The sequence below is a fragment of the Ranitomeya imitator genome, chromosome 2, assembly GCF_032444005.1.
Source record: "Ranitomeya imitator isolate aRanImi1 chromosome 2, aRanImi1.pri, whole genome shotgun sequence".
In the NCBI taxonomy this organism is placed as follows: domain Eukaryota; kingdom Metazoa; phylum Chordata; class Amphibia; order Anura; family Dendrobatidae; genus Ranitomeya; species Ranitomeya imitator.
Genome location: NC_091283.1, coordinates 327,087,245 through 327,113,524, shown reverse-complemented (window position 1 = coordinate 327,113,524; position 26,280 = coordinate 327,087,245). Strand labels below are relative to the sequence as shown.

General features: G+C 44.7%; 1 protein-coding gene across 1 annotated transcript; it reads left to right on the top strand.

The window, feature by feature from the left end:
• The first annotated feature begins 1,103 nt into the window (after positions 1-1,103).
• On the top strand, positions 1,104-4,984 carry LOC138666487 (oocyte zinc finger protein XlCOF6-like). Its single transcript, XM_069754705.1, has 6 exons — positions 1,104-1,157; positions 2,675-2,892; positions 3,157-4,075; positions 4,316-4,411; positions 4,508-4,640; positions 4,689-4,984. The coding sequence occupies exons 1-6, from the start codon at positions 1,104-1,106 to the stop codon at positions 4,982-4,984; spliced, it is 1,716 nt and encodes a 571-aa protein (XP_069610806.1).
• The last annotated feature ends 21,296 nt before the right edge of the window (positions 4,985-26,280 follow it).

Sequence of the window (26,280 nt, the reverse complement as noted above, 5' to 3'; positions counted from 1 at the left end):
CACAACCCTAACCCCAACACACCCCTAACCCTAATCCCAACCCTAACCTTAATCCCAACCCTAACCCTAATCCCAACCCTAACCACAACCCTAACCCCAACACACCCCTAATCCTAATCTCAACCATAACCCTAACCACAAGCCCAATCTTTACCCTATTTCCAACCCTATCCCTAATTCCAACCAAAAAAGTTAATTCCAACCCTAACCCTAAAGCTTTGTGCCCATGTTGCGGATTCATGTGAGATTTTTCCGCGCCATTTTTGAAAAATCCGCAGGTGAAAGGCACTGCGTTTTACCTGCGGATTTACCTCGAATTTCCAGTGTTTTTTGTGCAGATTTCACCTGCGGATTCCTATTGAGGAACAGGTGTAAAACGCTGCGGAATCCACACAAAGAATTGACATGCTGAGGAAAATACAATGCAGCGTTTCCGCGCGGTATTTTCTGCACCATGGGCACAGCGAATTTGGTTTTCCATAGGTTTACATGGTACTGTAAACGTGATGGAAAACTGCTATGAATCCACAGCGGCCAATGCGCTGCGGATCCGCAGCCAAATCCGCACCATGTGCACATAGCCTAATTCTAACCCTAACCCTAATTCTAACCCTAACCCTAATTCTAACCCTAACCCTAGTTCTAACCCTAACCCTAGTTGTAGCCCTAATTCTAACCCTAGTTCTAACCCTAACCCTAGTTCTAACCCTATCCCTAGTTCTAACCCTAACTGTAGTTCTAACCCTAGCCCTAGTTATAACTCTAACCCTAATTCTTACCCTAGTTCTAACCCTAACCCTAGTTCTATCCCTAACCCTAATTGTAACCCTAGTTCTAACCCTAACCCTAATTCTAACCCTAGTTCTAACCCTAATTCTAACCCTAACCCTGGTACTAGCGCTAACTCTAGTGGAAAAATAAAAGTAAATATATTTTCTTTATTTTATTATTGTCCCTACATATGGGGGTGATAAAGGGGGGTTCATTTACATTTCTTTAATTTTGATCACTGTGATAGGTTTTATCACAGTGATCAAAATGTAGCTGGAATGAATCTGCAGGCCAGCAGATTCGGTGGGCGCATGCGCCCACCATTTTTGCAGATGGCGTCACCCATGGAGAAGACGGATGGACAATGGGAGGGACACCGGAGCTCAGTAAGTATGGGGGGTGGGATCGGAGCAATGGGGGGTGGGATCGGAGCACAGGGGAGCAGACAGGAGAATGGGGGAGCGGACAGGAGGACGGAGGGAAGCAGAGCACATTACAGAACAGGACGGAGGACTGGGGAGGAGATCGGTGGCGGGGGCAGATCAGGGTTTCCAGCCATGGCCGATGATATTGCAGCATCCGCCATGGCTGGATTGTAATATTTCACCACATTTCATAGGTGAAATATTACAAATTGCTCTGATTGGCTGTTGAAAGTGAAACAGCCAATCAGAGTGATCGTAGCCACGGGGGGGGAGGGGGAAAGCCACCCCCCTGGGCTGAAGTACCACTCCCCCTGTTCCTGTAGGTCAGGTGAAATTACAGTTAACCCTTTCACCCAACCTGCAGAGACGCAATCATTCTGTGACACAGCATATGCGTCACAGGTCGAATTGGCACCGACTTTCATGATGCATACACTGTGTCACAGGTCGGGAAGGGGCTAAATATTAATGGTTTTCATCCACTTCAGTTCATGAAGAGGTGACAGTGCTTTCCCCTTTACAGGGTATGCTTAATCTACAAGGGACAATATATACTCAAAGATGTTAAGCATGTCGAGATGAATAGTCTGAGCATTGCGGCTTTAAGTCTCCTCATCTCGACATGCTTAACATGTCACTCTCCGCAAGGAGAAACGATACTTTTTGGATCTCAATGCTAAAGGAAAGGTTTTAAACATAGCATCCCATTCAGTCAGGGTGACTATATCACCTATATCTCCAGATAGAGATTTGTATGCTGACAGCCTCTCATTCAGCCAAACCAGATCTCCACTTTGCACTGACAAGGGGCAGTATCCCGAAACAGTGTCTGCAAATTGAGATCTGATTTGGCTCTTATCCTAAGTCATGTGACAAAGCTCATTAAAGGGCCAACATCGACTGCTAGGATTGCTACTTCCAATAGGTGGCACTAGAGTGCCAGTCCTCTTGCTCTCTGAAGAGACAATTTACATATTTCCCAGAGGAGCATTGTGGCTATAAGTCTCCTCATCTCGACATGCTTAACATGTCACTCTCCGCAAAGAGAAACAATACTTTTTGGATCTCAATGCTAAAGGAAAGGTTTTAAACATGGCATCCCATTCAGTCATGGTGACTGTATCACCTATATCTCCAGATAGAGATTTGTATGCTGACAGCCCCTTTGGTATGCTATCATAAGCCAAATAGCATTTAAAAGTGGCAATTTCCAAACAGAACAAACAATTGAGCACCACGATTCACTAGTTCGTCCTATATTTATTATACTGTGAACTGTCATTGTCCTGGTGAATAATTAAATATGTTTACATAACTTGCCATTTGTACATACATTTTAAGTACAAAAATATTAAATTCAAGGATACTTTATTCAAAAATAATAATTGGTTTTATTCTTGGCAGATGACTGTACCAGGAGATCAGAGGGACAGCTGACATCTTCAGTTTTTAAATCATATGATCTTAATATCCCACAGGATACAGTTGAAGTGAACACCATTACTCCAGATATAACATCATCCCTTCACAGCAAAGATCTGTCATCTGATCCTGTGAAACGGGTTCTATCGTCTAATTCATTACCGAATACTAAGGAAAATCAAAGTCACAAAATAAGAATTAAAAAACAAATTGCTCCTAAAGCAAAAAAGCCATTTTCACATTCAGAATATGGAAATAGTTTTCCCCTTGAAAAGTCTTTTCTTAAGCATAAAAAAATTCACACAGCAGAGAAAAGATTTTCTTGTTCCATGTGTGGAAAATGTTTTAACCAGAAAGCACATCTTGTTAGACACCAGAAAAGTCACACAGGGGAGAAGCCATATTCATGTTCAGAATGTGAGAAATGTTTTACACAGAAATCACATCTTGTTATACATCAGAGAACTCACACAGATGAGAAGCCTTTTTCATGTTCAGAATGTGGGAAATGTTTTACAGAGAAATCAACTCTTGTTAGACATCAGAGAACTCACACAGGGGAGAAGCCATTTTCATGTTCAGAATGTGAGAAATGTTTTGCAAGTAAAAGGGGTCTTATCAAACATAAGAGAAAACACACAGGAGAGAAGCCATTTTCATGTTCAGAATGTGGAAAATGTTTTACAGAGAAAGCAACTCTAGTTACACATCAGAGAACTCACACAGGGGAGAAGCCATTTTCATGTTCAGAATGTGAGGAATGTTTTACAAATAAAATGGGTCTTATCAGACATCAGAGAAATCACACAGGACAGAAGCCATTTTCATGTTCAGAATGTGGGAAATGCTTCACAGAAAAAGCAACTCTTGTTGCACATCAGAGAACTCACACAGGGGAGAAGCCATTTTCATGTTCAGAATGTGAGAAAGGTTTTACAAATAAAATGGGTCTTATTAAGCATCAGAGAACTCACACAGGGGAGAAGCCATTTTCATGTTCAGAATGTGAGAAATGTTTTACAAATAAAATGGGTCTTATTAAGCATCAGAGAAATCACACAGGGGAGAAGCCATTTTCATGTTCAGAATGTGGGAAATGTTTTACAGGGAAAGCAGCTCTTGTTACACATCAGAGAAATCACACAGGGGAGAAACCATTTTCATGTTCAGAATGTGAGAAATGTTTTACAAATAAAATGGGTCTCATTAAGCATCAGAGAAATCACACAGGGGAGAAGCCATTTTCATGTTCAGAATGTGGGAAATGTTTTACAGAGAAAGCAACTCTTATTGCACATCAGAGAACTCACACAGGGGAGAAGCCATTTTCTTGTTCAGAATGTGAGAAATGTTTTACAAATAAAATGGGTCTTATGAAACATCAGAGAAATCACACTGGGGAGAAGCCATTTTCATGTTCAGAATGTGGGAAATGTTTTACAGAGAAAGCAGCTCTTGTTACACATCAGAGAAATCACACAGGGGAGAAGCCATTTTCATGTTCAGAATGTGGGAAATGTTTTAATCGGAAATCAAATTTTGTTAAACATGAGAGAAGTCACACAGGGGAGAGTACACTTTCATGTTCAGAATGTGGGAAATGTTTTACAGAGAAATCAAATTTTGTAAGACATCAGAGAACTCACACAGGGGAGAAGCCATTTTCATGTTCAGAATGTGGGAAATGTTTCAATCAGAAATCAAATTTTGTTAAACATAAGAGAACTCACACAGGGGAGAATACACTTTCATGCACAGAATGTGGGAAATGTTTTACAGAGAAAGCAACTCTTGTTAAACATCAGAGAACTCACACATGGGAGAAGCCATTTTCATGTTCAGAATGTGGGAAATGTTTTACAGAGAAATCAACTCTTGTTACACATCAGAGAACTCACACAGGGGTGAAACCATTTTCATGTTCAGAATGTGAGAAATGTTTTGCATTTAAAATGAGTCTTATCAAACATCAGAGAAATCACACAGGTGTGAAGCCATTTTCATGTTCAGAATGTGGGAAATGTTTTATACAGAAATCAGATTTGGTTAAGCACCAGAGAATTCACACAGGGGAGAAGCCATTTTCATGTTTAGAATGTGGGAAATGTTTTACAGAGAAATCAAGTCTTGTTAGACACCATAGGACTCACACAGGGGAAAAGCCATTTTCCTGTTCAGAATGTTGGAAATATTTTACAGATAAAAAGGGTCTTATTAAGCATCAGAGAACTCACACAGGGGAGAAGCCATTTTCATGTTCAGAATGTGGGAAATGCTTCACAGGGAAAGCAACTCTTGTTGCACATCAGAGAACTCACACGGGGAGAAACCATTTTCATGTTCAGAATGTGGGCTGTCCCCTCTGATGGAGACAGCAGTATCTCCGTAACATGTAAGGGAAAGTACGACCCTTTGGGACTCCTTACACGAGCAACAAGTGACGTCACACGCTGACTACTTCTACACGCAGCATGAACCAGATCTGGTGAGTCACCGGCTGGGAATCCCTGCTTTGAGATGTGCTGCAGCAACTTTTGGGACTTCTTTCCACCAACTCATGCTAGTATCTTCCCTATAGCAGTGGAAATGTGGATGTAAGGTATTTAGCCCAAGGATATCTATTTGTGTTACAAGTTTAACACTGTTCTACATTATTTGCAAGCATCAATGTAAAGCTGTGGACACATGACTATTATAGTCCGCGCCGCATAGAACTGACAAAAGATTAAATGCTACTTTATTTTGTTGTCCTGTGGCTAAGGCAACATGAAGATCAAAACTGCACGACTATTGAACTTTGTCAGCTGTGGCTAATAAAAGAAGTGTCCCTACAAAGGGTTTAACTAAAATCAAGAAAAATTATTATATGGACAACTCCATTAACCATTGGTCTTAGTAAATAATGAACTGTGCTGCCAACCGTGGTATTCACTTTATCAACTACGGCTATTGGATAACGAATTTTCATTGCATGGTGTGTGATGTTTAAATATATGTATTTGTTGTTTTGAATATCTTTTTTATTGCAATTTGCTATGTGTGACTAACCATTCAATTTATCAAGCAGGCATTTGCACAATTGATGGGGATTAATGTGGATGGTATCTTATAAGACTAAATACCGCACAGGTTCACACTATATAGCTCAGAGATGTTTTTTAATTTTAATCTCATTAGTAATACATTATTAGGGGTGTTTTTTTGTTTCGTGCAGCTTTTTTTATATAGATATATTTCTTTGCACATGTATCCATTTGCCTAGATGTCCTATAGGTGTGAATAGCGCGGGTAACAATATCTAAATTCTTGTTTCCAATTACAGGAAAGATATATATCTTGGTACCGTGTTAGCCAGTAGATAGAAAAATATTTCGAATTGAGAGTCCTCAGTGTTTGATACCTTTTAATGGCTAACTGAAAAGATGGTAACAAATTTCAAGCTTTCAAGACTACACAGGTCTTTTCATCAGGCAAAGACTAAAAGAAATTCTGAAGAATCACATATTTATGCACAACATAGCACAGAAAAAAAAGGAAAAACCATGGATAAGACAGGTGACATGAAGCAGAATTACCATGAGTGATAAACAGTTATGTCCATAAATATTGGGCCAATTCTTAGATAAGAATTGTTTTATTGTCCTCTGATTGGGGTCGGGTTCTGTTGTGATGACCGCTCATAGTTTGAGGGGCATGTTCCTTAGTTGATGTAAAAAGACATAAATCCATGCGGCACATTCATTCCTGCAGTGAGACTGTCCAAGTTCGTCATCAGTTTATATTCCCATACTCTTCTGTCTCGCTTAGATTTGAAGCTACCTTTTAACACAAGTAATTTCATGTCCATAATGTTATGATTTGGGAGACAAAAATGTATTGCCACAGGTAGATCCTTTTTTCTCTTATTGTGTGGCGGTGAGAATTCATTCTCATTCAATGACAGACAGAAGAGTATGGGAATATAAACTGATGATGACTTTGGACAGTCTCACTGCAGGAATGAATGTGTCGCATGGATTTATGTCTTTTTACATCAACTAAGGAACTTGCCCCTCAGACTATGAGGGGTCATCACAACAGAACCTGACCCCAATCAGAGGACAATAAAACAATCCTTATCTAAGAATTGGCCCAATATTTATGGACATAACTGTTTATCACTCATGGTAATTCTGCTTCATGTCACCTGTCTTATCCATGGTTTTTCCTTTTTTTCTGTGCTATGTTGTGCATAAATATGTGATTCTTCAGAATTTCTTTTAGTCTTTGCCTGATGAAGAGACCTGTGTAGTCTCGAAAGCTTGCAATTTGTTACCATCTTTTCAGTTACCCATTAAAAGGTATCAACCACTGAAGACTCTCAATTCTAAATATGTTTCCAATTAAAAATTTTAGTTGGCTCTTGTTTCTGTGACATCAAAGAGTTTTCCTTTTTTACTGCTACATATAATTAATGCATAAAAGTTTGAGTACTTTCACACATTCAAATATTTTCATTAATATTTTTTGCAAATATAAAGATGTAGAATATTTTGCTGTGCCAATTTCCTGATATTTATTTAGAGGAAACTTGGCAACAATTCAAACAACTAAAATTTGTCTAAACAATATTGCGAGTAATAAACCATTACAAAAATTGCACTACAACATTTGATCCTAATTCATTGACAACTCTGTTTTGCTTGTCTCTTGTGCTCCTGCACTGGATTATTTCTTACAATTGTCCAACAGTAATCTGCAAGCAGTGATGGATTCCATTTTCTTTGATATCTTTTCTCCAAAGCTGCAAAATTTTGGGGAAAACTCTAATCTTGCTTGTTGCTCACTGCTCCCCAGTTTGGTGGAATAAAAGTGTAAATGCGAATGTAAAAAATTATTCTTGAAGGACATGTTACAGCCAATATCCTTATATGTTTTGAGGAGATTTTTCACCAACTCTTCATAGTTATATTCTCTTGAGTTTCCCCCAAAATTTAGTTTCCACTAATGTGTATGCTATTCATACAGCTTTTTCCTTGCCCTGCAAAAAACTTAGAAACTCCTTATCTTTAAGAAGCTTATGAATCTGAGGTCCAATAAATACTCCTATCTTTATCTTGGCTTCACTTAATCTTAAAAATGTATCAATGGGATACTTGAATGCTTATACATTTTTATGCATTGCCTTTACAAAGTTATTCATTAGGCCCAACTTGATATGCAACAATGGTACCAAATCTTATGTGGGTCAACAAGTGCTGGTTGCAGGACGTTTTTACTCTGTGGCTGAAGTAAACATCAGAGAGTCTCTTGTTTGTTTGACATTCTCTAGCATGACGGTCATGATTCGACTGGCGAGTGACCTGGGACCAGAGGCACCTTTCTTGACTCTAACAATAGGGGGAGCCCTAGCTCACCCTGTTCCCTGGTATGTTGAAGGGCAAGGGTGGAGGTCCTGGCATCTAACTCCTAAATTAGCCTTCAACTGTCCCCTTCCCCATCCAGTAAAAAGGGGGCGCTACTGTGTACCGCGGTACACCACCCCGACAGACAGGGTAACAAAAACAAGGATAAACTGAAAACTCCACACACACAAAATACACACTCACATATAACAGAGGTATTCACCGGGGTGTGCAGGGAGGGAGAAGAAAGCAAAACAGGGAAGGGTAAGGAATTACCAAGCGTACAAACCAGACAACAGTTGCTAATAAACTCCTCCAGCACTCCTTCTCAAAACCAACTTCTCCCAATCCTATGTCTTGCAGCAATTGCTAACTCAGACAAGGACTTGGTAATTGAGCCCAGATTTTATAGGGAAATGGAGTTGCTAAACGAGCACAGCTAAATGCTGGAATTTTCAACATAGCCGATTTATCCCTGTGATGGAAATATATATATAAAACATAGATTTCACTTGCATATATACTTACAGCTAGTATATACACTATAATCAATTGCTTAAAATGACTGCCGCACACCAGACAGCATCTTGGGACTTTCCAGACATAAAGAGGAACTGAATACCAGATGTCCCGAGCTGATGTCTCAACTATTATCCTAATTGCAGGAAAAGGCGACACTTACACTATAGTTGTTGTGCCTTAACCACAATCTTCCATGTATTCAGATAACCAATAACAGAGAAGATTGATGATATGATTAACTAACCTCCCCTTTCTACAGTGCCTTGCGAAAGTATTCGGCCCCCTGGAACTTTTCAACTTTTCCCACATATCATGCTTAAAAGATAAAGATACCAAATGTAAATTTTTGGTGAAGAATCAACAACAAGTGGAACACAATTGTGAAGTTGAATAAAATGTATTGGTTATTTTAAATTTTTGTGGAAATTCAAAAACTGAAAAGTGGGGTGTGCAATATTATTCGTCCCCTTTACTTTCAGTGCAGCAAACTCACTCCAGAAGTTCATTGTGGATCTCTGAATGATCCAATGTTGTCCTAAATGCCTAATGATGATATATATAATCCACCTGTGTGTAATCAAGTCTCCGTATTAATGCACCTGCTCTGTGATAGTCTCAGGGTTCTGTTTGAAGCACAGAGAGCATCATGAAGACCAAGGAACACAACAGGCAGGTCCGTGATACTGTTGTGGAGAAGTTTAAAGCTGGATTTGGATACAAAATGATTTCCAAAACTTTAAAGGGACACTGTTACCTGAATTTGGAGGGAACAATCTTCAGCCATGGAGGTGGGGTTTTGGGGTTTTTGATTCACCCTTTCCTTACCCGCTGGCGGCATGCTGGCTGCAATATTGGATTGAAGTTCATTCTCTGTCCTCCGTAGTACATGCCTGCACAAGTTTGAAGTTAATTCTCTGTCCTCCATAGTACAGGCCTGCGCAAGGCAAGATTGCCTTATGCAGGCATGTACTACGGAGGACAGAGAATGAACTTCAATCCAATATTGCAGCCAGCATGCAGCCAGCGGGTAAGGAAAGGGTGAATCAAAAACCCAAAAACCCCGCCTCCATGGCTGAAGATTGTTCCCTCCAAATTCAGGTGACAGTGTCCCTTTAAGCATCCAAAGGAGCACTGTGCAAGTGATCATATTGAAATGGAAGGAGTATCATACCACTGCAAATCTACCAAGACCCAGCCGTTCCTCTAAACTTTCATCTCAAACAAGGAAAAGACTGATCAGAGATGCAGCCAGGAGGCCCATGATCACTCTGGATGAACTGCAGAGATCTACAGCTGAGGTGGGACAGTCTGTCCGTAGGACAACAATCAGTTGTACACTGCACAAATCTGGCCTTTATGGAAGAGTGGCAAAAAGAAAGCCATTTCACAAAGATATCCCTAAAAAGTGTCATTTAACGTTTACAACAAGCCACCTGGGAGACACACCAAACATGTGGAAGAAGGTGCTCTGGTCAGATGAAACCAAAATCGAACTTTTTGGCAACAGTGCCAAAAAATATGTTTGACGTAAAGGCAACACAGCTCATCCCCTTGAACACACCATCCCCACTGTCAAACATGGTGGTCGCAGCATCATGGTTTTGGCCTGCTTTTCTTCAGCAGGGACAGGGAAGATGGCTAAAATTGATAGGAAGATTGATGGAGCCAAATACAGGACTATTCTTGAAGAAAACCTGTTGGAGTCTGCAAAAGACCTGAGACTGGGATGGAGATTTGTCTTCCAACAAGACAATGATCCCAAACATAAAGCAAAATCTACAATGGAATGGTTCACAAATAAACGTATCCAGGTGTTAGAATGGCCAAGTCAAAGTCCAGACCTCAATACAATCAAGAATCTGTGGAAAGAGATGAAAACTGTTGTTTACAAACGATCTCCATAAAACCTCACTGAGCTTGAGCTGTTTGCCAAGGAAGAATAGGCAAGAAATTCAGTCTCTCGATGTACAAAACTGATAGAGACATACCCCAAGAAACTTGCAGCTGTAATCGCAGCAAAAGGTGGCACATCAAAGTATTACGTTAAAGGGGCCGAATATTATTGCACGCCCAACTTTCCAGTTTTTGAATGTTGATTGTGACGTGTAGGATCTCTACTTCCAACAGGTGGCGCTATAGAGTTTAAGTCCTTTTTCTCTGAAGAGGCAATTTGCATATTAAATTTCCCAGAGGAGCATTGCATGGCGAATGAGCTTCCTTACCTTGACAAGCCAGAACTGGCATGTCAATCTCCATAAGGAGAAACATTACCCCTTAGATCCCAGTCCAGAGCCTCTCACCTAGTTAATTCTCATGCTTCGCACTGACGAGGGCCAACAGCCTGAAACACTGTGTCTGCGAATTGAGATACTGATTTGGCTTTTATCCTAAGTCATATTGCACGACTCATTAAAGGGTTGATTGTGACTAGTAGGATCGCTACTTCCAACAGGTGGCGCTATAGAGTTTAAGTCCTCTTTTTCTCTGAAGAGGAAATTTGCATATTGAATTTTCACAAAAATTTTAAATAATCAATTCATTGTAATCAACTTCACAATTGTGTTCCACATTGTTAGGAGTCGAGTTTCCTCTGCTGCTCAGGGGGAATCTCGATCCGTGTCTGCTGCGGTCTCCCATGCGGTATCGGCCGCAGTGGGCTCTGCTCAGCGGAGACGTCGCTCCCAGCGTCTTGCTGGGGCTGATTCGGTGCATAGGGTCACTACTGCCTTTTCTGGCTTTCCTATGGTACCCTGCACTGATCTGCGGCGAGCGAGCCTCTCTGGGACTAAGTCCTTGTTTACTCACACTGAGCATGCCCAGGGCAGGGTCTCCCATTGGAGGTCGAGGGCCACATGTTCGGTCACATGCTCAGGTGCTGCAGTACATTCCATTGGTCCTTCTGGAAGGTCCTGAAAGGGCAAAACATGCTCAGGTACTGCAGCACTTTCCATTGGTCCTTCTGGAAGGTCCTGAAAGGGCAAAAACTTCAGTAGCAGCTTCCTGTGCTGCAACTATATAAACTGCGCATGACCGCACGGCCATGCGCTAGTATCGTCTTATGCTATATGCTTTGCGCCAATGTGGTCATGTGTTTGAATGTGTTCAGGGACCCGGCTGAAATAAGCCCCTAGAATGCTGGCACCTCCGGCGAGGAGATTGTGTTTAAGTGTGTTCAGGGACCCGGCTGAAATAAGCCCCTAGAATGCTGGCATCTCCGGCGAGGAGTTTTGTATGCATGCATGACCACTCACTGCTCACATCTGGGTAGTTGGCCTGTGCCTCTGTGAAAGTCTAACAGGGCACAGAGCTTTCCTCTCGCGGTTACTCTGTGAAGCTAACAGAGTTGGTATATACCGCCATATAGAGCCGCCATTATTTAGCAGCAGGTGCTTTCCTGCACGGTGGATCCCGGGTTGCGAACGCACCAATTCCATTTAATAAATTATATATTTGGTGCGTTCCGCCAACCCTAACAGTATACTAGCGCCAGGATCTGGCTAAGTAATGGCGGATGAACAGCGATTGCAGGGGTACATCCAGCTGCTGGAGGGCCGGTTGGCGTCTCTTGAGCGTGCAACCTCGGCGGTGGATGTTACCGCAATAGCTGTTCAGGCTGCTAGCGTGGCTGCAGCAGCTTTACCCACTGCCACCTCTGTTCCGACCCTATCTCACCTTCCTTTGCCTGAGAGATACTCTGGGGACAGTAAGTCCTGTAGGGGTTTCGTGAGCCAATGTGGTATACACCTCGAGCTTCTGGCTGCACGTTTCCCTACTGAGCGGGCAAAGGTGGGATTCATAATCTCTCTCCTGTCGGACAGAGCGTTGGAGTGGGCTACGCCGCTGTGGAAGCGCAACGATCATGTGGTGCGGAGTGTTCCTAGGTTTCTGGACACTCTGAAACAGGTCTTTTTAGGACCTCAAGTCACCCATGATACAGCGCTCCAACTGCTGGCTTTGACTTAGGGTTCAACCATGGTCAGCCATTTTGCTGTTCACTTCCGGACATTAGCGTCTGAGTTGGAATGGCCAGATAAAACCCTCATTCCCGTATTTTGGAGGGCTGGCTGACCATGTGAAGGACGCTTTGGCCACTAGGGAGATTCCCGCCACACTGGAGGAGCTCATAGCCGTATCTACTCGTATTGACCTCCGTTTTAACGAGCGGAGGTTGGAGCGAGCCCAGTGTAGGCAGAGGTTTCGGCTGGCTCCCACCTTCACCAAACCTTTGGAATCTCCAGTCCAGGCATCCGAGTCACATGAGGCCTTAGAGGTGACACGAGCGGGATCCAAGTCTCAGTCTGCCCGTGCACATAAGGTCCGTCATGTTTGCCAGCAGTCAGGACACCTTGCCTCCAAGGGTCCTCAGCGGTCGGGGAAACGTCAGCGTCTAGTGGCAGTTGGAGGAGGTACACTAGACACGGCGACGTTTGCCTCAAAGTTGTCCTTCAAGGGGACAATTACCATAGGCCCATCCACTCTTATGGTCGAGCTATGCGTGGATTCTGGGGCAGAGGGTAACTTTATGTCTTCCGCTTTTGCCCAGCGTCACGCAATACACTTGGTGATGCTCGCCAAGCCGGTAACCGTTCGAGTGGTAAATGGGTTAACACTACCTTCACAGATTACCCACCAAACCATTCCTTTCACGCTATCTGTGTCTCCATCACATCAGGAGATAATCTCCCTATTAGTCATTCCTGAGGGAATTGATGAGGTCCTGTTGGGGATACCATGGCTTCGCTACCATTCTCCTCATATTGAGTGGTCCTCTGGGAGAATTTTGGGTTGGAGTAAATCTTGCGAGGGTAGATGTCTGAGGGAGTGCGTTCAGGTTGCTACTACACAGGTACCCGCAGATCTTTCCTCTCTCCCCAAGCACTATTGGCCCTATGCAGACGTGTTCTCCAAAAGAGCTGCGGAGACCCTTCCGCCTCACCGCCCCTATGACTGTCCTATTGACCTCTTGCCTGGTGCTGAGCCTCCCCGGAGACGGAGGCAATGTCCCAGTACATTCAGGAGAATCTGGCAAGAGGATTAATTAGGAAATCAGTGTCACCGGCAGGGGCAGGGTTCTTCTTCGTACAGAAGAAGACTGGAGACTTACGTCCATGCATAGACTACAGGGGTCTTAACGCCATCACCGTTAAGAACAAGTACCCACTACCCCTGATATCTGAGCTGTTTGATAGGCTACGGGGAGCGAGGGTATTTACAAAGTTAGATCTGCGGGGTGCTTACAACCTGATTCGCATCCTTGAGGGGGATGAATGGAAGACGGCTTTTAACACCAGGGATGGGCACTATGAATATCTGGTGATGCCCTTCGGGCTCTGTAATGCCCCAGCCGTTTTCCAAGACTTTGTGAACGACATCTTTCGGGATATGCTCACCACCTCGGTCGTAGTCTATCTGGATGATATTCTCATCTTCTCTCCAGATATTGACTCCCATCGGAGAGATGTTCTCAAAGTCTTCGACCTCTTACGGGCAAACTCCCTCTACACCAAGTTGGAGAAGTGTGTGTTTGAGCAGGAGTCCTTGCCTTTCCTTGGTTATATCATCTCTGCCCAGGGTTTGGCTATGGATCCTGCCAAGCTACAGGCTGCAATGGACTGGCAGGAACCCCATTCTCTTAAAGCGGTGCAGCGCTTTATGGGGTTCATTAATTACTATCGCCAGTTCATTCCACACTTCTCAACTTTGGTAGCTCCCTTGGTTGCCCTCACCAAGAAGGGAGCAAATCCCAAGTTGTGGTCAGAGGAGGTCTCCAAAGCCTTTCTCTCTATCAAGTCACACTTTGCTAGCGCTCCCATCCTACATCGCCCCGATGTTGATAGGCCATTTATCTTGGAGGTGGATGCCTCATCCGTTGGTGCTGGAGCAGTCCTTTTCCAAAAGGATGCTCAAGGTCGGAAGCATCCTTGCTTCTTCTCCAAGACCTTCACACCAGCGGAGAGGAATTATTCCATCGGGGACAGGGAGTTGCTGGCCATGAAGTTGGCTTTTTCGGAGTGGAGACATCTCTTGGAGAGAGCTCGCTTTCCCTTCCAAGTCTTCACTGACCACAAGAACTTGGTGTATCTGCAAACGGCCCAGCAGCTGAATTCTCGCCAGGCTAGATGGTACCTGTTCTTCTCCCGGTTCCATTTTACTCTCCATTTCCTCTCCGGGGAGAAGAACGTTCGTGCTGACGCTCTCTCCCGCTCCGTGGTGTCATCGGAGGAGGAGGAGGAGGAGCCTCGGCTTATTGTCCCTTCTGAGAGCCTGAGAACTGTAGCTCCGGTTTCGCTAGAGTCTGTGCCCCCGGGCAAGACTTTCGTACCAGCTAACTTGCGACCGGAGGTTCTCTCTTGGGCTCACTCCTCCAGAGTGGGTGGGCATTTTGGGACCAAGAGGACATCTGAGCTTCTGGCGAGAACATACTGGTGGCCGCATATGGCCCGAGATGTCAAGGACTATATTCAGGCGTGCGTTTCTTGCGCCCAGAATCGGTCTCCTCGGCAACGGCCTGCTGGGTTGCTTTACCCTCTACCGGTGGCAGACAGGCCCTGGGAGATGGTCGGGATGGACTTTGTGGTGGGTCTACCCAAGTCGCGTGGCTGCTCCATTATTTGGGTTGTCACCGACCATTTCTCCAAGATGGTGCATTTGGTGCCGCTTCCTCGGTTACCCTCAGCACGGGCCTTGGCGGTGTTGTTCATTAAACATGTTTTCCGTTTGCATGGTATGCCTGATAAGATTGTCAGCGATCGGGGTCCCCAGTTCGCATCTCGGTTTTGGAGAGAGCTCTGCCGTTTACTCAGCATAGAGTTAAACCTCTCCTCTGCATACCATCCCGAGACGAATGGGTTGGTGGAGAGAACCAACCAGACTCTGGTGACATATTTGCGACATTTCGTCTCTGCTAGGCAGGATGACTGGGCATCTTTGCTACCTTGGGCGGAATTTGCCCTGAACAACGCCGTAGCCGATTCCACTGGTCAAACTCCTTTTCTCCTTAATTACGGCCAGCATCCGCGTGTCCATGTGCCCATTCCCGTGTCATCCACCGATTCTAGGGTGGCAGACTGGGCGGTGGAGGCACGTGACATCTGGGACCGCACACAGGATGCCATCCGGGCCTCCAAGGAGAGAATGAGGGTTTCGGCTGATACACACCGGCGCCCCGCTCCGGTCTTTGCTCCTGGCGACTTAGTGTGGCTCTCCGCCCGTAACATCAGGCTGCGAGTTGAGTCCACTAAGTTTGCTCCTCGCTACATTGGCCGTTTAAGGTTCTGGAACAGGTCAACCCTGTGGTCTACCGTTTGGCTATTCCTCCACGCCTTGGTATCACCGATACTTTCCACGTTTCCCTCTTAAAGCCCGTTCATTTGTCCTGGTTTTCCGAGTCATCTGCTGGGACATCGGGTTCATCCACGGATGAGTTTGAGGTGAATGCTATTGTGGGGTGCAAGGTGGTACGTGGCAAGAAATTTTATCTGGTGGACTGGAAGGGTCACGGCCCAGAGGATAGAACCTGGGAGCCTGTGGAGCACATTCGGGCTCCGCTGCTTATCGCAGCTTTTGAGCGTAGTGAGGCTCAAGGAGGGGGGGCCCTAGGGGGGGGGGGGGGTAATGTTAGGAGTCGAGTTTCCTCTGCTGCACAGGGGGAATCTCGATCCATGTCTGCTGCGGTCTCCCATTCGGTATCGGCCGCAGTGGGCTCTGCTCAGCGGAGACGTCGCTCCCAGCGTCTCGCTGGGGCTGATTCGGTGCATAGGGTCACTACTGCCTTTTCTGGCTTTCCTATGGTACCCTGCACTGATCTGCGGCAAGCGAGCCTCTCTGGGACTAAGTCCTTGTTTACTCACACTGAGCATGCCCAGGGCAGGGTCTCCCATTGGAGGTCGAGGGCCACATGTTCGGTCACATGCTCAGGTGCTGCAGTACATTCCATTGGTCCTTCTGGAAGGTCCTGAAAGGGCAAAACATGCTCAGGTACTGCAGAACTTTCCATTGGTCCTTCTGGAAGGTCCTGAAAGGGCAAAAACTTCAGTAGCAGCTTCCTGTGCTGCAACTATATAAACTGCGCATGACCGCACGGCCATGCGCTAGTATCGTCTTATGCTATATGCTTTGCGCCAATGTGGTCATGTGTTTGAATGTGTTCAGGGACCCGGCTGAAATAAGCCCCTAGAATGCTGGCACCTCCGGCGAGGAGATTGTGTTTAAGTGTGTTCAGGGACCCGGCTGAAATAAGCCCCTAGAATGCTGGCATCTCCGGCGAGGAGTTTTTTATGCATGCATGACCACTCACTGCTCACATCTGGGTAGTTGGCCTGTGCCTCTGTGAAAGTCTAACAGGGCACAGAGCTTTCCTCTCGTGGTTACTCTGTGAAGCTAACAGAGTTGGTATACACCGCCATATAGAGCCGCCATTATTTAGCAGCAGGTGCTTTCCTGCACGGTGGATCCCGGGTTGCGAACGCACCAATTCCATTTAATAAATTATATATTTGGTGCGTTCCGCCAACCCTAACACACATTTTGTTGATTCTTCACCAAAAATTTACATTTGGAATCTTTATGTTTGATGCATGATATGTGGGAAAAGGTTGAAAAGTTCCAGGGGACCGAATACTTTCACAAGGCACTGTATATGCAACTATAAAATAACATGTATGTAGAATAAAGCATCAGTATTGATGGAATGTTCTTCCTTCACCTTGGTGTACAGTGTCATTCTTGAGCGCTCAAATACTTAGCCTAATTGGAAACGACCACAGCACACATGGGGATAGATTTATCCTAACCAAATTTCCTTCACATCTGATGCCTGAACATGGGGCTAGATGAAACACGAGGACCCTGCTGACTGAAGACATGGGATATCGGCCACGGCTCATGGGACAGAGACTGAAGCGCCATAATAAGGTAAGAAAATTCTGTCATCATCTTGCCTGAATGTTCCCTGTGCCCAGCCCAAGTCTATACCTCTTGCCGGTCAGGTGTGGTCACCACCGCATTCCCAGGTATTTTAAAAAGTCCACACCCTTAACCAATCCCTGGGATATAAGCCAAAGAGTCTGCTGCATGCCATGTTTTATGTGTTTGGAACACCCGCCGGGGCCTTGTGGTACCCGGCCCGGGTCCGGTATTCACAGGGGGATGTCACGGTGGCGACCCGGTCCGTGGCCCTGGGCACCCATGTAAAAGCGGAAATTGATTAAAGTTCGTCTTCGTGACGCCAACTGGGGTATTCGATCAGTGGGGACCGACGCTGCTTTAAGGGGTCCTCTGGGGTGATGTTATGGCAGCTAGATGGTAAAACTTACCACAGGTGAAGTATATCCCCAGGGCTCCCAGTGTGTAGATGGAAGTTGGTGAAACGAGGACACAGGTTTGCAGTCTCTTTACCTGGTTTACTGAAGACTTCAGGCAGCCACAGTACAGGGCACAGATCACAGGACAGGCAGGGTCCAGCCGGCTTAGAAGCAAATTCAGAGTCCCCTTTACCAGGTGGAGTTAAAAGCCTTCCTCATAGTGCGGTGGCGTTGTAGTTCCTTACTGCCTATGGCTTCTGATAAGGTCCTCACAGTTCTCTCTGTCCTCCATGGTGGTGGGACAAAAACTCATATGGCAGGTGACTCGATCCTTTTTACAGGGTCTCTATCACGACCCGTGCTCTATGTGCCATTGTGCCTCCTGGATATTAGGGTGGACAGGTGATGTGTAATCCAGTTGTCCTGCCGGTTTCTGCTGTCAGTCTTACATAGTAACATAGTAACATAGTTAGTAAGGCCGAAAAAAGACATTTGTCCATCCAGTTCAGCCTATATTCCATCATAATAAATCCCCAGATCTACGTCCTTCTACAGAACCTAATAATTGTATGATACAATATTGTTCTGCTCCAGGAAGACATCCAGGCCTCTCTTGAACCCCTCGACTGAGTTCGCCATCACCACCTCCTCAGGCAAGCAATTCCAGATTCTCACTGCCCTAACAGTAAAGAATCCTCTTCTATGTTGGTGGAAAAACCTTCTCTCCTCCAGACGTAAAGAATGCCCCCTTGTGCCCGTCACCTTCCTTGGTATAAACAGATCCTCAGCGAGATATTTGTATTGTCCCCTTATATACTTATACATGGTTATTAGATCGCCCCTCAGTCGTCTTTTTTCTAGACTAAATAATCCTAATTTCGCTAATCTATCTGGGTATTGTAGTTCCCCCATCCCATTTATTAATTTTGTTGCCCTCCTTTGTACTCTCTCTAGTTCCATTATATCCTTCCTGAGCACCGGTGCCCAAAACTGGACACAGTACTCCATGTGCGGTCTAACTAGGGATTTGTACAGAGGCAGTATAATGCTCTCATCATGTGTATCCAGACCTCTTTTAATGCACCCCATGATCCTGTTTGCCTTGGCAGCTACTGCCTGGCACTGGCTGCTCCAGGTAAGTTTATCATTAACTAGGATCCCCAAGTCCTTCTCCCTGTCAGATTTACCCAGTGGTTTCCCATTCAGTGTGTAATGGTGATATTGATTCCTTCTTCCCATGTGTATAACCTTACATTTATCATTGTTAAACCTCATCTGCCACCTTTCAGCCCAAGTTTCCAACTTATCCAGATCCATCTGTAGCAGAATACTATCTTCTCTTGTATTAACTGCTTTACATAGTTTTGTATCATTATCAACACAAAGCGGATTTAGATTCAGTTTACCGCACAAAGAGATCCATATAATATTAAAAGAACCTTTTATTGAAATTTACAGTATAAAAACATATACCAGACAGGATTAGATACATGCCAAACAAAGTGTCCTACGAGGGGAGAGACAGCAACCACATCCACCGCTAGGGGCGCTTGGGGAATCGAGACACACCGCTCCACGAGGTAATACACACTTTCCACTACATAGTTGTTTTGCTGCTCTCTATGTAATTAGGATTTAGGGATGTAACACAGTGCTTGGTATTTGGACAAGGGCATTTCGCTGGAGTATGGGAATATTTGTAGTTCCTCCTTGGATTTTTCCTTCCTGCACTTTATCTTAGGCATTGATTTTTGTCTGCCCATCCCTTTAGCTACTTCTATAGTGGTTAGAGTTATAGGTACTCATACATGTATTAGTTGCAGTGTGTTATTTCTAGCGGTGGATGTGGTTGCTGTCTCTCCCCTCGTAGGACACTTTGTTTGGCATGTATCTAATCCTGTCTGGTATATGTTTTTATACTGTAAATTTCAATAAAAGGTTCTTTTAATATTACATGGATCTCTTCGTGCGGTAAACTGAATCTAAATCCGCTTTGTGTTGATATAGTTAGTTGAAGTGCCATAGATAGTCCACATTTTGACATTTGTTGATAAATAGTTTTGTATCATCTGCAAATATCGATATTTTACTGTGTAAACCTTCTACCAGATCATTAATGAATATGTTGAAGAGAACAGGTCCCAATACTGACCCCTGCGGTACCCCACTGGTCACAGCGATCCAGTTAGAGACTATACCATTTATAACCACCCTCTGCTTTCTATCACTTAGCCAGTTACTAACCCATTTACACACATTTTCCCCCAGACCAAGCATTCTCATTTTGTGTACCAACCTCTTGTGCGGTACGGTATCAAACGCTTTGGAAAAATCAAGATATACCACGTCCAATGACTCACCGTGGTCCAGCCTATAGCTTACCTCTTCATAAAAACTGATTAGATTGGTTTGACAGGAGCGATTTCTCATAAACCCATGCTGATATGGAGTTAAACAGTTATTCTCATTGAGATAATCCAGAATAACATCCCTCAGAAACCCTTCAAATATTTTACCAACAATAGAGGTTAGACTTACTGGTCTATAATTTCCAGGTTCACTTTTAGAGCCCTTTTTGAATATTGGCACCACATTTGCTATGCGCCAGTCCTGCGGAACAGACCCTGTCGCTATAGAGTCCCTAAAAATAAGAAATAATGGTTTATCTATTACATTACTTAGTTCTCTTAGTACTCGTGGGTGTATGCCATCCGGACCCGGAGATTTATCTATTTTAATCTTATTTAGCCGGTTTCGCACCTCTTCTTGGGTTAGATTGGTGACCCTTAAAATAGGGTTTTCATTGTTTCTTGGGATTTCACCTAGCATTTCATTTTCCACCGTGAATACCGTGGAGAAGAAGGTGTTTAATATGTTAGCTTTTTCCTCGTCATCTACAACCATTCTTTTCTCACTATTTTTTAAGGGGCCTACATTTTCAGTTTTTATTCTTTTACTATTGATATAGTTGAAGAACAGTTTGGGATTAGTTTTACTCTCCTTAGCAATGTGCTTCTCTGTTTCCTTTTTGGCAGCTTTAATTAGTTTTTTAGATAAAGTATTTTTCTCCCTATAGTTTTTTTAGAGCTTCAATGGTGCCATCCTGCTTTAGTAGTGCAAATGCTTTCTTTTTACTGTTAATTGCCTGTCTTACTTCTTTGTTTAGCCACATTGGGTTTTTCCTATTTCTAGTCCTTTTATTCTCACAAGGTATAAACCGCTTACACTGCCTATTTAGGATGTTCTTAAACATTTCCCATTTATTATCTGTATTCTTATTTCTGAGGATATTGTCCCAGTCTACCAGATTAAGGGCATCTCTAAGCTGGTCAAACTTTGCCTTCCTAAAGTTCAGTGTTTTTGTGACTCCCTGACAAGTCCCCCTAGTGAAAGACAGGTGAAACTGTACAATATTGTGGTCGCTATTTCCTAGATGCCCAACCACCTGCAGATTTGTTATTCTGTCAGGTCTATTAGATAGTATTAGGTCTAAAAGTGCTGCTCCTCTGGTTGGATTCTGCACCAATTGTGAAAGATAATTTTTCTTGGTTATTAGCAGAAACCTGTTGCCTTTATGGGTTTCACAGGTTTCTGTTTCCCAGTTAATATCCGGGTAGTTAAAGTCCCCCATAACCAGGACCTCATTATGGGTTGCAGCTTCATCTATCTGCTTTAGATGTAGACTTTCCATGGTTTCTGTTATATTTGGGGGTTTGTAACAGACCCCAATGAGAATTTTGTTACCATTTTTCCCTCCATGAATTTCGACCCATATGGACTCGACATCCTCATTTCCTTCGCTAATATCCTCCCTTAAAGTGGACTTTAGACAAGACTTTACATAGAGACAAACCCCTCCTCCTCTCCGATTTTTACGATCCTTTCTAAACAGACTGTAACCCTGTAAGTTAACTGCCCAGTCATAGCTTTCATCTAACCATGTCTCGGTTATTCCCACTATGTCAAAGTTACCTGTAGATATTTCTGCTTCTAGTTCTTCCATCTTGTTTGTCAGGCTTCTGGCGTTTGCGAGCATGCAGTTTAGAGGATTTTGTTTTGTTCCAATCTCCTCGCTGTGGATTGTTTTAGAAATGTTCTTACCTCCCTTCTGAGTATGTTTTCCTGGGTCTTCTTTGTTCAAGTCTAATGTTTTTCTTCCCGTCCCCTCTTCTTCTAGTTTAACGCCCTCCTGATGAGTGTAGCGAGTCTTCTGGGGAATGTGTGTTTCCCAGGTTTGTTGAGGTGTAGTCTGTCTCTGGCGAGGAGTCCATCGTACAAGTAATTCACACCGTGGTCCAGGAATCCGAATCCTTGTTGTCTGCACCATCGTCTTAGTCAGTTGTTTGCATCAAGGATCCTGTTCCATCTCCTGGTGCCATGCCCGTCTACTGGAAGGATAGAAGAAAAAACTACCTGTGCATCCAGTTCCTTTACTTTCTTCCCCAACTCTTCAAAGTCCTTGCAGATTGTCGGTAGGTCCTTCCTTGCCGTGTCATTGGTGCCAACATGTATCAGAAGAAATGGGTGGACGTCCTTGGAGCTGAAGAGCTTTGGTATCCTATCGGTCTTAAGGTACCTTCACACTAAGCGACGCTGCAGCGATACTGACAACAATGTCGATCGCTGCAGTGTCGCTGTTTGGTCGCTGGAGAGCTGTCACACAGACAGCTCTCCAGCAACCAACGATGCCGGTAACCACGGTAAACATCTTGTTACTAAGCGCAGGGCCGCGCTTAGTAACCCGATGTTTACCATGGTTACCATCGTAAAAGTAAAAAAACCATACACTACATACTTACCTTCTGCTGTCTGTCCCCGGCGCTCTGCTTTCCTGCACTGACTGTGAGCACAGCGGCCGGAAAGCAGAGCAGTGACGTCACCGCTGTGCTTTCCGGCTGGCCGACGCTGACACAGGATGCAGGAGGAGTGCAGAGAAGCAGAGCGCCGGGACAGACAGCGGAAGGTAAGTATGTAGTGTTTGTTTTTTTTACTTTTACGATGGTAACCAGGGTAAATATCGGGTTACTAAGTGCGGCCCTGCGCTTAGTAACCTGATGTTTACCCTGGTTACCAGTGAAGACATCGCTGAATCTGCGTCACACACACCGATTCAGCGATGTCTGCAGGGAGTCCAGCGACGAAATAAAGTTCTGGACTTTCTGCAGTGACCAACGACATTACAGCAGGATCCTGATCGCTGCTGCGTGTCAAACACAACGATATCGCTAGCCAGGACACTGCAACGTCACGGATCACTAGCGATATCGTTGTGAAGTTGTTTAGTGTGAAGGTACCTTTAGAGTCCCTCACAACCTCGGTGTCCCAACTACCGGTAATCTGCGCCAGCCAGGGAGGTAGCTAATTCACTGCTCTGCTCCCTGGCTGCTGCATGCCATGCCATGCCATGTTTTATGTGTTTGGAACACCCGCCGGGGCCGAGTGGTACTCGGTACTGGGTCCGGTATTCACAGGGGGATGTCACGGTAGCGACCTGGTCCGTGGCCCTGGGCGCCCATGTAAAAGGGGAAATTGATTAAAGTTCGTCTTCATGACGACAACGGGGGTATTCGATCAGTGGGGACCGACGCTGCTTTAAGGGGTCCTCTGGGGTGATGTTATGGCAGCTAGATGGTAAAACTTACCACAGGTGAAGTATATCCCCAGGGCTCCCAGTGTGTAGATGGAAGTTGGTGAATAGTGTAGTAAAGAACGAGGACACAGGTTTGCAGTCTTTTTACCTGGTTTACTGAAGACTTCAGGCAGCCACAGTACAGGGCACAGATCACAGGACAGGCAGGGTCCAGCCGGCTTAGAAGCAAATTCAGAGTTCCCTTTACCAGGTGGAGTTAAAAGCCTTCCTCATAGTGCGGTGGCGTTGTAGTCCCTTACTGCCTATGGCTTCTGATAAGGTCCTCACAGTTCTCTCTGTCCTCCATGGTGGTGGGACAAAAACTCATATGGCAGGTGACTCGATCCTTTTTACAGGGTCTCTATCACGACCCGTGCTCTATGTGCCATTGTGCCTCCTGGATATTAGGGCGGACAGGTGATGTGTAATCCAGTTGTCCTGCCGGTTTCTGCTGTCAGTCTTAAGGTAAAAAAAACAAACACTACATACTTACCTTCTGCTGTCTGTCTCCGGCGCTCTGCTTTCCTGCACTGACTGTGAGCACAGCGGCCGGAAAGCAGAGCGGTGACGTCACCGCTGTGCTTTCCGGCTGGCCGACGCTGACACAGGATGCAGGAGGAGTGCAGAGAAGCAGAGCGCCGGGACAGACAGCGGAAGGTAAGTATGTAGTGTTTGTTTTTTTTACTTTTACGATGGTAACCAGGGTAAATATCGGGTTACTAAGTGCGGCCCTGCGCTTAGTAACCCGATGTTTACCCTGGTTACCAGTAAAGACATCGCTGAATCTGCGTCACACACACCGATTCAGCGATGTCTGCAGGGAGTCCAGCGACAAAATAAAGTTCTGGACTTTCTGCAGCGACCAACGACATCACAGCAGGATCCTGATCGCTGCTGCGTGTCAAACACAACGATATCGCTAGCCAGGACGCTGCAACGTCACGGATCGCTAGCGATATCGTTGTGAAGTTGTTTAGTGTGAAGGTACCTTTAGAGTCCCTCACAACCTCGGTGTCCCAACTACCGGTAATCTGCGCCAGCCAGGGAGGTAGCTAATTCACTGCTCTGCTCCCCTGGTATCACTCTCCTGTGCTTCACTCTCCTACACTTGTTCCACAAGCTGTCCTTTCCTTCTTAATTCTCTTTCCTCAGGAGCTATAGCAACTCTGGCTACACGGCTCCTTCAGTCCTTCCGACACTCAATGTCTGACTGTTCTTTTCTCTGTCCTCTGACATAAACTGACTCACTTTCCCTCTAAGACCAGAAATATGTATTCCAGGGGAATAACTATTTAACTATTCACAGTCATATTCTTCTTATTTACTTTGGCTGTTTCCATGGTAACACTTGGCGTTGGCTGCTTCCTGGCCTGGGAAGATAATGGGTCAAGGTTACGCCTGGTGACAGGTAGATATCATGTGTTTTGTACTCATGTACGGTCAAGTCATGTCCTGCAATAGGGGTTTGTGTGGCCTGGGTACGCGTGATAACTGGTGCTGTAGCCACTGCAGTTTCAGTAGTTGTTATAGCGCACACTGTTGTCTTGTTGATGGCCTTAGGGGCTGGTATCACAGTTAGAGCAGTACTGGTGACCACTTTGGCACTAGATGGCGCTGCTGGTGTTTTAGGTCTGTTACTAGTGTTGAGCGATACCTTCCGATATCGGGAAATATCGGATCGGACCGATACCCAAAAAATATCGGATATCGCCAATTCCGATACCGGAAACCAATGCAATTCAATGGGACCCAAATATCGGAATAAAAATAAACCCTTCCTTTACTTGAAGGTTAATTCTACATGAAGGAAAACAACTAAGAATAATTTAGAATGTATTGGGGGAGGTGGAGGAGACATTAAAGGCATAGAGGTTTAGCCCAATCAAAAGGAATAGCAGGAATTAATTTTTTTTTTAAGATGTTCAGAGTTACAAAGATATTGACCATGTTACTCTTTTTTTATATTTTGTCAGATATTTATGTTTCACTACTTTCATGCTCTTCACCTTCTTTTTTACTTCTCCCACACTTTCTCCTTCATCATCCTCAGCAGCAGCTTCTTTTTCATCAACTTCTTCACAATATTCATCTTCTTCTTCACCTTCTTCCTATTATTCTGTTTTTTACATTCTTCATATTCTTCTTCTTCTTCATCATATTCTTATTTGTGACAGGCATTCCTGTAGTTGTTATCTGTAAAAATTTGAAGATTATACCTTCCGTTCTGCCTGTCACAAAAGATTTACAACAGGATTTGTCCACGTTCAGTTTGGCCTGCAGCAGCAGGTATTATCCAGGGGCACCACGAGGAGGAACGGACTCACCCCCATGCACTGCTTAGTCTTCTGCTTATAATTTAGATAATATCTTTTGCTCTGATTTTTAGTCTTCTGCTTAAGGTACCTTCACACATAACGATATTGTTAACGATATCGTTGCTATTTGTGACGTAGCAACGATATCGTTAATGAAATCGTTATGTGTGACAGCGACCAACGATCAGGCCCCTGCTGGGAGATCGTTGGTCGCTGAAGAAAGTCCAGAACTTTATTTCGTCGCTGGACTCCTGCTGACATCGCTGGATCGGCGTGTGTGACACCGATCCAGTGATGTCTTCACTGGTAACCAGGGTAAACATCGGGTAACTAAGCGCAGGGCCGCGCTTAGTAACCCGATGTTTACCCTGGTTACCATGCTAAAAGTAAAAAAAAACAAACACTAGATACTTACCTACAGCCGTCTGTCCTCCAGCGCTGTGCTCTGCACTCCTCCTGTACTGGCTGTGAGCCGGAAAGCAGAGCGGTGACGTCACCGCTCTGCTTTCC